Genomic DNA, 13906 nt, shown 5'->3' on the forward strand with positions numbered 1-13906 from the left:
GTGTGTGTTGTTGTGTGCATGCATTTGTGATTTTTGGCAACATGCTCCAAGTCCTTAAAGACTTCCTCTGTGTTTGTTGGCAAAAAGCTACATCACTGCTGCAGCCTACTTCTCATGTCCCACTGAGACAGGAGATTTTCCAATGACATCTTGAACTGCCATCAGCCCAAAATGTTAAGCACTGCTTCCTGAACTTATGTTGCTGTTCAGGGTTTTTTCATCATGGCTGGGAATTGCTTCTCAGTTCAACATGAATGCAAGGAAAAAGCATTCGGTGAAAACTCCCATTATGAAACAACTCATCAGTAATTGTGATCCTGAAATCAAACCCTCATCCCTGGGGTTGTATCATGTGAAGGTATATGAAACAAAAAAACCAGGAAATTACTTGTGCTTTTCAAGTAGCTTTATTTCCAAACTGGAGAGGGATGATGGCAGATGGGCGATAGAAGATTGTAAAGCTCAGACCATGTTATTTGATCCAAACGCAATAAGAGACAATACAGGCGGTTTCAGGGGAGGGATGGTGATCATGAGGCAGATTACTGCATCTGTCACCTTTAAGCAATAATTGATACTTTTCAAAATCAAACAAAGCAGAAGTTTCACCACATAAAGCCATGGTTGGAAGGTTTGAGCAGCATTGCAACTCATATTTATTCGAAGCGGCCATGAATTCATGGCTTCTGTGCCTATTTTTGTTACAAAAGAGTTGCTATAGTTGCCATATTTGTGGAGAGAAACTAAGCGTTTCGGATGAAGGCAGGGAACAGTTGTATAAGTGCATGGAGCTCTCACTTTCCTCCATTTTGTTTTATCAGACATTTGGATCTCCAAGCAGCTGTGTATGTTATTGATAGTAGCATTAATGTCCTGCACAGATTCTGCAAATCATCAAACTGAAAATGTCTACGGTTGCTAATGATATTTTCATATTCAAGCACTTTTTGAGGAATACTTTTAAAAGAGATTTCCTGCTGCAGTATGCATGATTAATTGTACATTCATGAGTGTGCTTGTATCTTTGATTTAACATTTTACTATCACCACATGAAACAATGACAAACATTGCATTGTAGATTCTGCATTATGCACATAACTCGAAGTTCAACTTCCTTCAATTCAACACAAATACATACAACCCAAGCTCAAATATAGCTCAATCCCCACAAAGCAAGAGCTCAAAGGCATGAATCAATTTAGTTCTTTTTCGTGATATTACAAATCTGTACAGTGTTCTCACTCTTTGATAGCAGTTTCACTTTCAGAATAAAAGCACAGTAACAGAGCAATAAATAGGTAACAGACAGAAAACACAAAATACTCTGAAATAAATTATACAGTTTCTTCAATCTTTGTGTCCCATCACACACACACTAAATATAAAGGAATACTTTTTTAAAGCAACACAGAGCCGGATATCACAGAGTCAGGCTGGTGACCTATAAGGCTCTTTGGTCCCTTGGGAGTGATGACTAACAGCCATGTACTCAATATCACTGATAAACACTGACTTTCAGTTCGATAAGACTTTCTCAACATGGCTAAGTACTGATCTGTCAATCAAGTAGAAACATTCACAAAGTGATGGCGTCACCAGGACATCTGGTCTCTATTTTTACTAATATTACAGTAGTAGCAGCCAGGAGAGGCACTGTCACTCTCTACAGAAAGAAAACGAAAAATTAACAAGCATACACACATGCACACACACACTCATACAGGTCAGCAGTATTAGACAATCAGTAAATTGAAGTGTTGCTGCTGACAGCCCTTGTCCCATTGAGTCAATAAGCCTGTGTGTTGTTCACAGTCACAGATACATTTTTATTTATTTATTTTTTATCATGAAAGCTGACAGAGCCTCAGTCCCATGGTGAGAACAAATAAATGCACCATTCATGCTCTTGCCTTTATCATGAAAGCTGACAGAGGCTCAGTCCCATGGTGAGAACAAATAAATGCACCATTCATGCTCTTGCCTCTCAGCTATAAACCCAAATGTGCCATGTAGAGGTCCACTGCAGATGATGTGCCAGAGGCGTTTGTAAAGAGTGACTCAGCCAAATGGTTCTCAGAATAAACCATGTAGGCGTGATTAGTGGTTACATTACACATACATAATTGCATTCTATGTCCTTTACAGTGAATGTAAATGTCTCCCTGCTTAATCAGGTTTTTCTAAAGTAATGTTGAATAATAGGAATCGACTTCCTATATGTCTTCTCCAGAGGCACCTCCAGTTAGATACTAGGAAAAACGTCAGAAGCACTTTCAAGAGGCTAAAAGCAGTTTGATTGCATCTCATTGTGTTCATTAGAAGAATTGCTTGATCCAGTCTATTGTTGTGATAGCCTAGATCAAGATGAAAAGCAGGAAACAACAAGCGAAGAGGATGAGGAGGGTCATACTGCCCTACTTTTACATCTCAATAACATACACATTTTTCTTGAAAAATCCCCTACACTTTACCTTGTTCTGCACGTCATGAAAGGGGAAAGCCAAGAGTGTCATTACTAACAACCTGAGTGTCCATTAGGACCCACACCAAGCCAGCAGCTAGGTGTCTGACGTGCAGGCTTTCCTCATGAAAACCCACAAGTTCAGTTTGAAAGGGTGTCATTGTCTGTGCTATCACATTTGAAGTCTTCAGAAACCTTCTCTTGTTGCGCCTTTAGATCAAAATCGAGGAACACATGTTTGCCTTGCAGCTGGTCAAATTAAGACTACAGACGTAAGAAATCACCACTAACCTTGTGTGCTCCTTGTGCTCAGTATTGATAAATAAATGGCCTGAGGCTCACAGAACTCAAAGGTCACTTTTCCTTCTTTATATTTGCTTCCTTTCTCCATTAGTCCTGGAGTATTTAATAATGACAAAACCATATATATTACACATTAAACTGTCTATATTCTCATTCAGGAGTTCATTCTCAACGGGTTTCATGCTTCCCTCTGACAGTTTTATAGAGTGTGTACATTTCTTATTCTGCAGCACCCTGTGTCCCAGTGCACTCCATTATTCAATGTGATCTGGAGATTAAACTTTTTAATCAAAATCGTATCAGCAATACTGAAGTGCGAAGCAGTTAAGTATCTAGTGCTGCCTCTGTTCCATGTCCTGTTTTCATCCCACACCATGAAATATTTGTGCGTATCTGCTGCAAGCTGGGATTTCACAGTCCAAGATGCCTGTTTGCACACACTGTGGCTGTAAAAGAGTGGCTCTCAGTTCTGATTCCTATGCTGGGAACAGCCCTTTGAGTGTTCTGAAAACATGTAAGTGATTGATTTATGATGCCTCAGAAGTAGCATTTTTTGTGTCTAGGTCATGTACAGCTGATACATTATGTATGCTAAAAGAACGTACCCTTGGTGCCACTGCACAATATCTTTTTGAAGGCCTTTCTGAAGTCTTTGTTGAAAATGGTATATATAACTGGATTAAGTGAGGAGTTGCAGTAACCGATCCAGAAGAAAAATGTGAACAGTGGATAAGGGATGGCACACGTCTCTGGGCAAACTGCCTGCAGAGAATAGGAGAAGAAGAAGGGGAACCAGCACACCACAAAGACACCTATGACCACCGCCAAAACAAAGGTGAAGCGTTTCTCTCTGTTGACCATGGCTTTACGCCTCGCTGCTCCAGGGTTGTTCTCTGTCTTTGACTTCCTCCCCGGCACCAGCCGAGCCCCCTTTGAAGTTGCCATCATTTCCCGGTAACGCTTGACTGAGGCCGGGGAGTGGACCCCTCCTCCTGCAGGGGACCCTGGCATGCTGGCGCTGCCTCGGCCTCCTCCATGGCTGTGCTCCATGTCGCTCTCTGTGCTCGAGCTGTCACCATTATTATTGTCAGCTTTTTTCCCTGCCTGCTTCTTGCCCTTCTTCCCCTTCTCTTTAGTGTTGGCAAGGGCGGGCACAGAGGGGGGAGTTAAGGGGCCACGAGGAGAGGTCTCAAGGGAGGTTGTGACAGGGGTCATGGCTAGAGAAGGGGATGGAGGTTGCAGGAGATTATTGGAAGTGGGATTTAGGGGGGTTTGAGTGTCTCCTGAGGAGGGGGACGGGGTGATGGCGAGGGTGGGGGGTCTGGCACGAGAGGTTTTGTTGGATGAAGGCGGTGTGCTTTCCTCATCATCCTTCCCGTTGGCCTGGATATGTCGTGGAGTCTGACCTCGTGTGGCACAGCCGACCCCATCCTTCCTGGGCTCTCCCGGGGGGCAACGTGTTCTCTGTTTGGCAATTTGGTAAATTCTTACATAGACCAGGATCATGATGAGGCATGGAGCAAAGAAGGAGCCAATGGTTGAGTAAAGGATGTACCAGCGCTCATCATTCAGCTGGCACTGGGGTCCTATCTCAGTCCCCTCCTCTCCTGCCTCACGTTTGTTCAGTGACAGCAGGGGAGGAAAGGAGATGATGGCAGAGATGAGCCACACCACCACAATAGCGGCTTTGATGCGCTTGGGGGTGCGCTGGCGCCCGTATGTGACCCTGGAGATGGACAGATAGCGGTCCAGGGAGATGGCACACAGGTGAACAATGGAGGAGGTGCAGAACAACACATCCAGTGCCAGGTAGATCTCACACCACAGTGACTTGAAGTACCAGTAGCCAAGCAGTTCATTGGCCAGAGAAAAGGGAATGATAAGTGTGGCCACTAAAATGTCTGCAGCAGCCAGTGACACTAGGAACAGATTCTGGGGTCCTCGGAGGGACCGGCTGGTCAGCACCGCGATGATGACCATGATGTTGCCCACGATAGTGAAGACGACCATTAGGGTGATGGCGGTGGCGAATACCGCTGTGGCTTCAGGGGAGTAAGGGGCGGACTTCAGGATGCTCTGGTTGCAGGGCACGGAGGCTCCGGCACCGCTCGCGCTGCTGTTCCAGCCGCTCAGCTCCATGGAGCAGCCGTTCTCCGGGACCAATGCCATGCTGGAATTAGCTTTCAAATAGTCCTTGTAGACAAAAACATATGTTTGCCCACTGAATAAAATGTATTTTCAAATTCTATGTCACTTTTAAGGGTTCTCATTACTGTTTTAAAATATCATCTAACATAGTTTGTGCGTAAAATACGTGTTACATTTATTGTAATATTTGTGATTATAGTAAAAGTATAATTTATATAATATTTACCTCAGTTTCTCTCGTTTTGTCCCTGAGCAGTGTCCAAACGATAGCTCCCTTGCATCCTCCACGGTAGCTCAGCCAGGTCCATTTTAAGCTTACAAAACAGTCCTGGGCAATGCGTCAGGACACGGACCACTGCTTTCAATTAATAAGAGATGTGCCACTATGTCGAGCAGTTTTTAACCCCCCCAAAAACGGAGGTATTTTTCGTGAAGCTGACTGCTGTTCACCAACCACCAACCTTTCCAAAGTATAAACAAAGCCCGAAAACTAAAACTTCTATAGTACACGAAGTTTAATGCTTTTATCTTTTACCGTTTTTAAGATCGTATTTTTTTTAATAATGTAATTCGGTGTCATTTATAACGAAGTGACACTGAATACAAGGGACCAGACGAGAGAAAATAATCCCTGTTCGATCTCCGTGCGTCCTCGTTTGGAGACGCGCGTTTGATTAGGAGTCTCATCTGTACGGCGATCACGGAGAGGTTTAGATAAAGTTAAATACATGTACAGTGCAATATTTATAGGGTTTGTTAATAAAAATATACAAATGTTTCCATGCGATGGCAGCGTTTCGAGCCAATCGAATAAGAGAAAGCACAGAGTTAACCTCAGTCTCTCCAGATTTGCGCGTGAAGCCAGATATGAAGTAAAAACGCGTTGTTTGTTCAGCAGTGAGTCTATTCCCAAAGAGCAGCTTCTGTGTATGAGTCTCAGGAGATGTTTCCTTTTTCCGTGGTTCTTTGTATTTTCAGAACTTCATCAGGATGCGAAGATACAGCCGCTCCTCCATGCGCACATCACAGGCTCCCTCACAGAGGCGCGGCAGCACCCTCACTTGTGAACAGGACCTTGCGAGGAAATCTAATACGTGGGGTGCCTCCCAGCTCCCTCTTCCGTTTCTTTTTAGACCTGGTGATGTCATTGTGGAGCTGTGGGCGTCATGGGACCCTTACTTCCTCGCTCCCTGTGCCCCCCCCCCCGGAGCCCTCCCTCTCTCCATCTCACATTAAATGTATATCCAAGCAGTTCAACCAACGTAGTTATATTAGAAATGGCTTGTTGGGTGCCACTGCTTTGGTCAATTAACTCCACGGGATACAGCTGACTTGATGCCCTATGCTAGAAGAAGCATAAGTTTCCTGCAGGGACTCCTGAACTAATTGAAGCTGCTCAGTCGTCATCAGCTCCTTCAATATGTGGCTCAGCACATTTGGCTTCATAATGCTTTTCAATTAGATAGCATGTTGTATCAATCCATTTGTAGCCAGTTTTTTCCCACCATGTTTCCATGTGCCACCCAACAGCTCCAGTTATTTAGGGCCAATAAAATGTTTCACTGCAGCAGCTGGAGATTGATGGGCTGATACTCACCTTTTAGATACCTAACCTGGTCACAAGCCTGTTCTGATTTTTATAATTTTTTGTTAGATAGTTCATGTCAAACCTATATATTTCAAACAAATGTAAGATACTATACTTGCTGCCATGATGTATTGTGAGTGTTTTATCATGGTCATCTATGTCCTTCATAGCCTACATATTGATAGAGCACTTTAAAGAAGGGCTCATTCCTAGTTGTTAGAAATGTGTCAAAACTTTTAAGATTTAAAAAAGAAAGTGAGAGCCCTCATTTAAACAAATATCACCTTAAAAGGTCTTATTACATTATTATTGTTTTAAATGTAGATGGGCAGATTTTGCATATGCAGTGAAGAAACTGTTAGTTGCAACCATCAAATATTGTTGTTGTAAAAGTGAATTATTAACTTATGAAATATGGTCTAGGAAATGATGAAGTCTCCTCATGCTCAGCTTACTCTCCCTCACAACTCACTGGTAAATGCAGTGAGTTACCTTCCACCTCTGCTTATTGTGCAAACTGCAGGGCAGAGGGTTAGGCACTTGCTTTCTGTGCTCACGCATCATCACTGACTTCCCCATCTAAATCCCTCTGCATTATGCTCCCTGACACACTCCCTCCCCCAGGAAGCACAGGCATCCACAGCCCCCTCACCATTTGTTGCCCACCTGAGATCAAGTGCTCGATTGTTCAATTATCGGGTGAAACCTACGTCATGCTGGCTGAGCCCTAAATTAAAGGGTAGCAGAGTTTATCCCGTGGCTTTTAAAAGTATGTGGGTGTATACCTAAACTCACAAAAAAACAAACAAACAAACAAAAACGCACACACACAAACACCTTCACCAGCCTACACATGCACACACACAATCTTATGAATGGTGTGTGGGTAAAAGGTCTTGTATGCTTGTTTTTGTAGTGCAGCCCCCACACACGTTGCTGCTGTAATGAGAGAGAAACCCAACTCACCACCCATGGAATTACAATTGGGAGCCATGCTCTCTGATTGTGTGACCTGATCCAGCAACCAATAATGGTTTGTACATTTTCCACTCCACGCTACACATTCTAAATATAAAGGGAAAGAGAATAAAGCTTTTAGCGGGAGAGTGCACTCCAATCAAGTGTCTCTGTTTCCATGGGTGAATTGTGCTTAGTAACACGCTGGAAATGCATTCTGGGGGAGAGGGGTGTGTCACTGAAGCCAAGGTTATAGAGACTGAGCAGCACACAGCGTTCAGTGCACAGTACAGCGCTTCTCAAGTGCTTGTTGTGTAAGAGCATGTGGTATACACAAGTTTACACTGACACACACACACACACGCACGCACACACGCACGCACGCACGCACGCACGCACACACACACACACACACACACACACACACACACACACACACACACACAATCAGTATTCCTGGAGGAAACTCCACCGTTATGGATCACTCACAGTGGATCAGTAAATCTTGCCGCACTGTAAACATTTTACACTTGGTTTGTGGAGCATCCACTCTTTGAGAAAACTTTCTTTATTCCAAAACCTCCTGAAGTCTATTGGTACAATAGGATTTAACACAATAACAAAGTGAAGTCAAATTGTCTTTAAAGACTGTTTTCCAAATGGTTACTGCAGGTCAGGAACCTTTTTAAGTCATTGACTTGTATTTGTCTCCTGTTTAATATGTGCGTATTCTTGCATCTTTAGTTTGGAGTTTGAAAGTGGCAACCGTTTGTCTAGCAACAGAGTAAGACCTGATTTTAAGGGTAAAATTGCACTATATTTTAGGTTAAGTGAAGATACTGGCCGTGGCCAGGGTTAGGCAAGAGTGTTTAAGATAAGGGGTGATACAGGCAGCAGTTATCAACCTTTTTGGCATTGGACCCTTCACAAAACAGTTATGTCTAATTTAACCCACTTGTCAAACTTTGTTCGGATATATTTGTCTCTTCTCAGTTGAGTAGTGTATGGTTTTAGATGACTAAAGAGGTAAAAGTACTCAGGAAAGTACTTATTATTTTCTATTATAGACAAAGAGAATGTTGTCATTTAATTACCTATCCGTTGATATTGTTGGCAACCCCTTTCACTAACAGTCATTATTTCAGTGAGGATCCTCAGATTTATAGCATTAAAGTGAGAATGTGTTTGTAATCTGACAATAACAGGGAGCTCTCCCAGAGGGTCACAATATAATTTTCCTCACTGCATTTATAATGATTACAATTGCTGCTTTTGTGTTTGCATGTAGGCCAGTAATTGTGTGTTATAGCACCTCATTGATATTCCCCAGCTAACTCACAGATATTGCTCATATTATATTGTCTGTTAGCAGTTTTACCCGACTGGGATTTCTTGTTTGAGTGACATTCTCCAGCTGTGAACAACAAATAATGTAAGTGTGATATCTGTGCAGATCTCTAATCTCCCACTCTCTTCTTTTCGTACATGCAGCACAGTCAAATGCACACAAACACACACCTTTGGGAGGTACAGTCACAGCCTAATGTTATATGATTTATCCTGACAGTGGTTAATGTGGACGCAGAGTGTGAGTAATGGTTTGAGTCTGTTTTCATCAAGGAGCCTGACTGACTGAGGAGGAAGTGAAGACAACAAACGAGAGGAGAGAGAGAGATCCAAATAAAGGAGGTGGAGCAGTCTGCTTCCAGTGATAAATAAATGATTAAGCCCGATGCACTAAAAAGTCAATTAAATTAAATTAAATGTGTTAATGGACAATCATGTATTAGGAAACCTCTCCGATAGGAAGGGTTTGTGTGTGTTAGAGATGTGTATAGCTTTAATGTGTTATCTCTATAATAAAAGGCTGCCTCGAATGACAAACAGTCTGCTGGCGTCATCTGCTGGATACTTTTTAATCATTTCGATTTCTGCTGGTTTCAAAGGTTGTCGCTAGAGAACGCTGTCTCACTACAAAATAATGTCCAATGCTTGATATAACTTTGACTGGATGATAATATAGCAGTGGTGGATAAAGCATTTGGATCATTTACATTAGACTACATTTCATTCATCCAAAGCAACATACAATAAGTACATTCAATTATGAAAAAAGATACGTACGTCAGTAAAATTACTAATACCACACTTATTTAAAATATATGTCAATGTGATGTATTGAAATTGTTACTACAATTAAGTCTTATCAGAAGAATTAGTTGATACCAATGCAGAAAATTGACCCCTGTTGCCAACACATTTTCAACTCATTGATCTGGCTGTAAAACCACTTGAAATGGTGGAAGAAATACTCAGATTCTTTGCTAGATGGTAAGCAAATATGCAAGTAAAATTACCTTAAAAGTTCTGAATTCAAAATTCTACTTAAGGTATAAACAATTATGTATATATCAATGGATCTACTCAAGCAATGTACAAATACCTCTTTACTGTGCTTCAGTAATTATATCTACTAAAACTGACCAAATATTTATTTATCTTCTCCCTATCCTTCTTTTCCCCTGTTTTAATCATGAGGATTTTAATGGAAAGTGAATGAAAAATAAAGTGGAGATTAATGACAGTTTACAGCAGGTAGATGAATAGTGCATGAATTACAGTGTAGGTGTATTCATCATATACATGGAATCTCAGCCCCAGACCTTCCAAAAACAATCACGCAGCTTAAGGCAACACTTCAATTATCTATTTAAATCTTTAAACAGTGTAAAAACTTTGATAAACTGACTTTATTTCTCTGATCTGTGCTCCGGATAATGGAAGGAAAAAGTCAAGTACAAAAGTTACACTTGGATACAATTTGGGAAATACATACTTGTAGATTAAAGGAAGAGGATTATTAAGTTTTGCTTATGACAAGAATGTTGGTGGCATACTTAGAGGATGAGGTAGTGGAGGCAGCCAGAGTTTTATGCACTACTTTTAAGTGAGAGTTCACTGCATGTTTATACTGTTCATTATGGAACACTTGAATTGAACACACAATTCAATGTCTCAAATATTGTGACTTGCTGTGGACCTTGTGGCAAGGCATGGAAAGTAGACCTGTACCCGTGACAATACAATAAAGTAGATTAGCTGTTTGGTAGTCTTGTGACCGATGGTCGTCGGACATGTTTAGCACATATCAGGATGTCATTATAGTTAAGCTGAAATCTGGAAAAATGAAGAAACAGCATTTGGTCAAATGACATGCAGTGTGTAAAAAGAATGTGTTGGTGGAGTGCTTATGGGATAATAAGTCTGCAAGTGGTCATTTAGTTTACCTTTCACACTTCCTGACTACAATTGCCCTTTGTGGTTTACTGCTGTCTTGAACGTAGAATCAAGTTGCCAAAAAGTTGCAACTGAAGTAAATAGATTTGAAATGGATGTAAGAGGAAGTTGAGGTCAAAAGGACTTCAGACTGTTAAACCCATTCTTTTTAGATAATCCTCCGAAAGCCTCAGGTTTAGCAATAGTGCAGCAAGGTCAGTTTATGAACTTATGCAGTGGAAATGTGGGTGATATATTAACCATTTCTTTTTAGAATATAGTATGTGCAATGTGTGTCACAGCACACATGAAGTAAGAACATTATACAGACTCACATTGTTCAACATGTTTTAATTTAAGTGGAAAAAACAGCAGGAATCAGCCAAACGATAAAGTGCAGTTAAAGACAGTAATAATGCTAACACCGTCAGACAAATACTGAAATAATTATTAAAAATAAGATTCACATGACAAAAACATCTTCTTGCAGCTTGAATGCACCGAATATAATCCATGTCAGGATACAGAATGATGCCAAACCAACAGAAGTTAGTGCATTTCTATAACTTTCACAAATAAACCTGAGTCTTCCAGCATTGCCTTAAGTAGTTAACACAGTGTTATCTCGTTTAAAGACAGGTCATGTCACAGTGGTTGTAAATGTGAAGGAATGACTGAAATATGAAAATAAGACAGCCCTTGCAAATGATCAGGCACATAAGTCAAACACAATACCAAAACACAGACACACAAACACTCAACTTAGACAACCAGGCCCCATCCCCTTGAGTATAAAAAATGTCAGGGAAGTCACCCGATTGCTGCTCCAACTTGCTGGCTCAGAATCACAATTGTTCATAACACCTTTATATTACCATCTGCTGTTTTTCAGTTCCTCCTGAAAGTAAAAGTCCAGCTTCCCCAGCCTTGTGATGCCAGCAGCACAAGTAGCTTTCCTCATAAAAAAATAATAGTCATATAAAATGTGTCAATGTCTTCATCCCTTGCACAGCACGTCAGTTTCAAACTGCAGCAGCTGTCCCATGAAGGCCAGGTTGGGGGAGATGACCTGGCGGCGTTGCTTCACAAAGTCGAAGGCCTCGTCGAGCTTGACGCGCTGCGTGTGCATGAGGTAGGCTAGACAGATGGTGGCGGAGCGGGAAATACCTGCCTGGCAGTGCACCAGCACCCGACCACCACTCTGCTTCACCGAGTCTGTAGGCGGAGAGCGGAAAGAGGAAGACAGATGAGCACAGTGCTTTCCATATCACATCGGTTTCTCTGACATCAGTGGAAATCTATTACATGCAGAAATACAATTAAAGCTTTACACTGAATGACCAGAGATGTAAGTGCAGTCACCATGAATAAAGTGAGTTCTTATGAATAAAATGAGTTCAACTCTGTGTTCAACTTAACTAAACTTGATAAAGGTGTCAAATAAAAAACAACATAAACACAGCTGTCTTCTGCAGCCTAAGCCAGTTGTTTTGTATTCAGGTGATTACACTGTTGGTCCATAAGACTAGGCTACAGAATGAATTTCAGTGTACAAGCTCATTTTTTGGGATATTTTACATTGAATCAACAATGTTAAAAAAGGTGACTCACTAAACTAACATGAGACCAATTCATTGTGTGCCAGGTGGGTCTTCTCATTTTGTTTCTTGATATTAAGCAATCATTGAATGTAATAATGAACTCACCGATGAAAGCGATGGCTGTGGAGAAGCAGGCTCCGATGTCAGCAGCCAGATTGTCCTCCACCATGAGCTGCAGATACTGAAAATCCCCCTCAAAGAAGTTTGGGCATGTCGAGGAAACATTGAGCACAGCAGTGATGCCCGCTGCTGCGAGGGTCTCTCTGCGGGAGGAGTGGATGGCACTGCCCAAAAACAGGAAGGGCAGCAGCTCCACCGGACCATCCTACAATTTACAAAATCATAAAAAAGGGTCCATGTTTATAATTCAAGAATAATCAAGCGGTTTGATCTTTCTTTGTTTTTAAAAAAATCATTAATCTTTTTTTTCCATACATACATTGAATACTTTACATTTATTGTCTAATAGCTCTCAAAGATTATTTTGAATTTACCCGATCATATGCTGGTGTTCTCCGACCCGTCACCATGGGCTCTGGTTCCACTGCAGAGAGCTGACTGCAGGCTGAGCTGTAACAGAGCTCTGGATAGGCCTCAGAAAATCCCTCCAATCCACCTTAAAAGGGAGATAACATAGTATTAGCAAAGTTCCAAGCTATCAATAAAGTCATCCTTAAAAACAATTATGCATGAAACAAGAAAAATGTTCTGGTAAACAAGATTAAGTATATAAATAACTTTTTTTTAAATTACAGATTCTCAAGTTTTTAACCTTAAGGTTTGATTGTGGAGATTTAAACTGTTATACTATATTTTGTAGTATAGATATATTGTTCACCACATAGCTCATGTTTCCATGTCAAAAAGTACAACAACTCAATTTTAACAGTAGCCTAAAATATTTAGTTGGTGCTAAAAGCAGATGTTAAGTGTACCTTGTAGGAAGCAGATCTGCGTGTTAACCTCGTTGTGCAGGGCGGTGAGTAGCATCTGCGCCACGCTCTCCGGCCTCAGCTCGGCCACGGAGCGGCTGCTCTCATCCACCACCACCACCGGGGAGAAGTCCCCGCGCCTCAGCCGGCCCAGGAGCGCCTTGTCCGGTATGAGCCACTCCAGAGCCACCACCGAGCTCTTGGATCTACGGCGCATCATTGAGTTCCAGTTGACGTTTCGGGACTCGCAAATGTGCGCAAAGGAAAAATTGAGGAAGGGTCTGCAGTCGAGCACCACACAGCCAGCAGAGGTGTACTGCTCCATGGGGGTCCTCAGGATGTGAACCAGCTCATTGCTACTTATCTCCAAAGGCTCACTGCTTGAAATCATGACTGCAAATAATGTGTTTAAAAAGATTTTAAAAAATAAATAATAAACTATTTGTTCTAAGCAACAAGAATAAAGCAGGCTTCTTCCTCTGGAAAATCGAAGAGATTGATAAAGTAAGTTACTTTTGGTGATGATATTAAAATCTACTACGAATGTTTCTAGAGAGCACTTGTTGAATTCTCCGACAGGTCTGTTAAAATCAACTGTAGATTGAGAGTTTCATTGATAACAGCTGGGAGACGGGCGTG

General features: G+C 41.6%; 2 protein-coding genes across 2 annotated transcripts; both read right to left on the reverse strand.

Annotated features, from left to right (window-relative positions):
* Nucleotides 1–388: 388 nt before the first annotated feature.
* On the reverse strand, nucleotides 389–5979 carry adra2b (adrenoceptor alpha 2B). The gene is made up of 2 exons (XM_079687605.1): nucleotides 5140–5979; nucleotides 389–4958 (listed from the first exon to the last, which is right to left on the reverse strand). Exon 2 carries the CDS (start codon nucleotides 4932–4934, stop codon nucleotides 3357–3359), a length of 1578 nt encoding a protein of 525 aa, XP_079543731.1. The 5' UTR covers nucleotides 4935–4958; nucleotides 5140–5979; the 3' UTR covers nucleotides 389–3356.
* A 5086-nt stretch (nucleotides 5980–11065) lies between these two features.
* On the reverse strand, nucleotides 11066–13839 carry dusp2 (dual specificity phosphatase 2). Its single transcript, XM_079689511.1, has 4 exons — nucleotides 13271–13839; nucleotides 12830–12951; nucleotides 12441–12660; nucleotides 11066–11949 (listed from the first exon to the last, which is right to left on the reverse strand). Exons 1-4 carry the CDS (start codon nucleotides 13656–13658, stop codon nucleotides 11732–11734), a joined length of 948 nt encoding a protein of 315 aa, XP_079545637.1. The 5' UTR covers nucleotides 13659–13839; the 3' UTR covers nucleotides 11066–11731.
* Nucleotides 13840–13906: the final 67 nt, after the last annotated feature.

This window comes from Notothenia rossii, assembly GCF_949606895.1.
Source record: "Notothenia rossii genome assembly, chromosome: 6".
Taxonomy (NCBI): domain Eukaryota; kingdom Metazoa; phylum Chordata; class Actinopteri; order Perciformes; family Nototheniidae; genus Notothenia; species Notothenia rossii.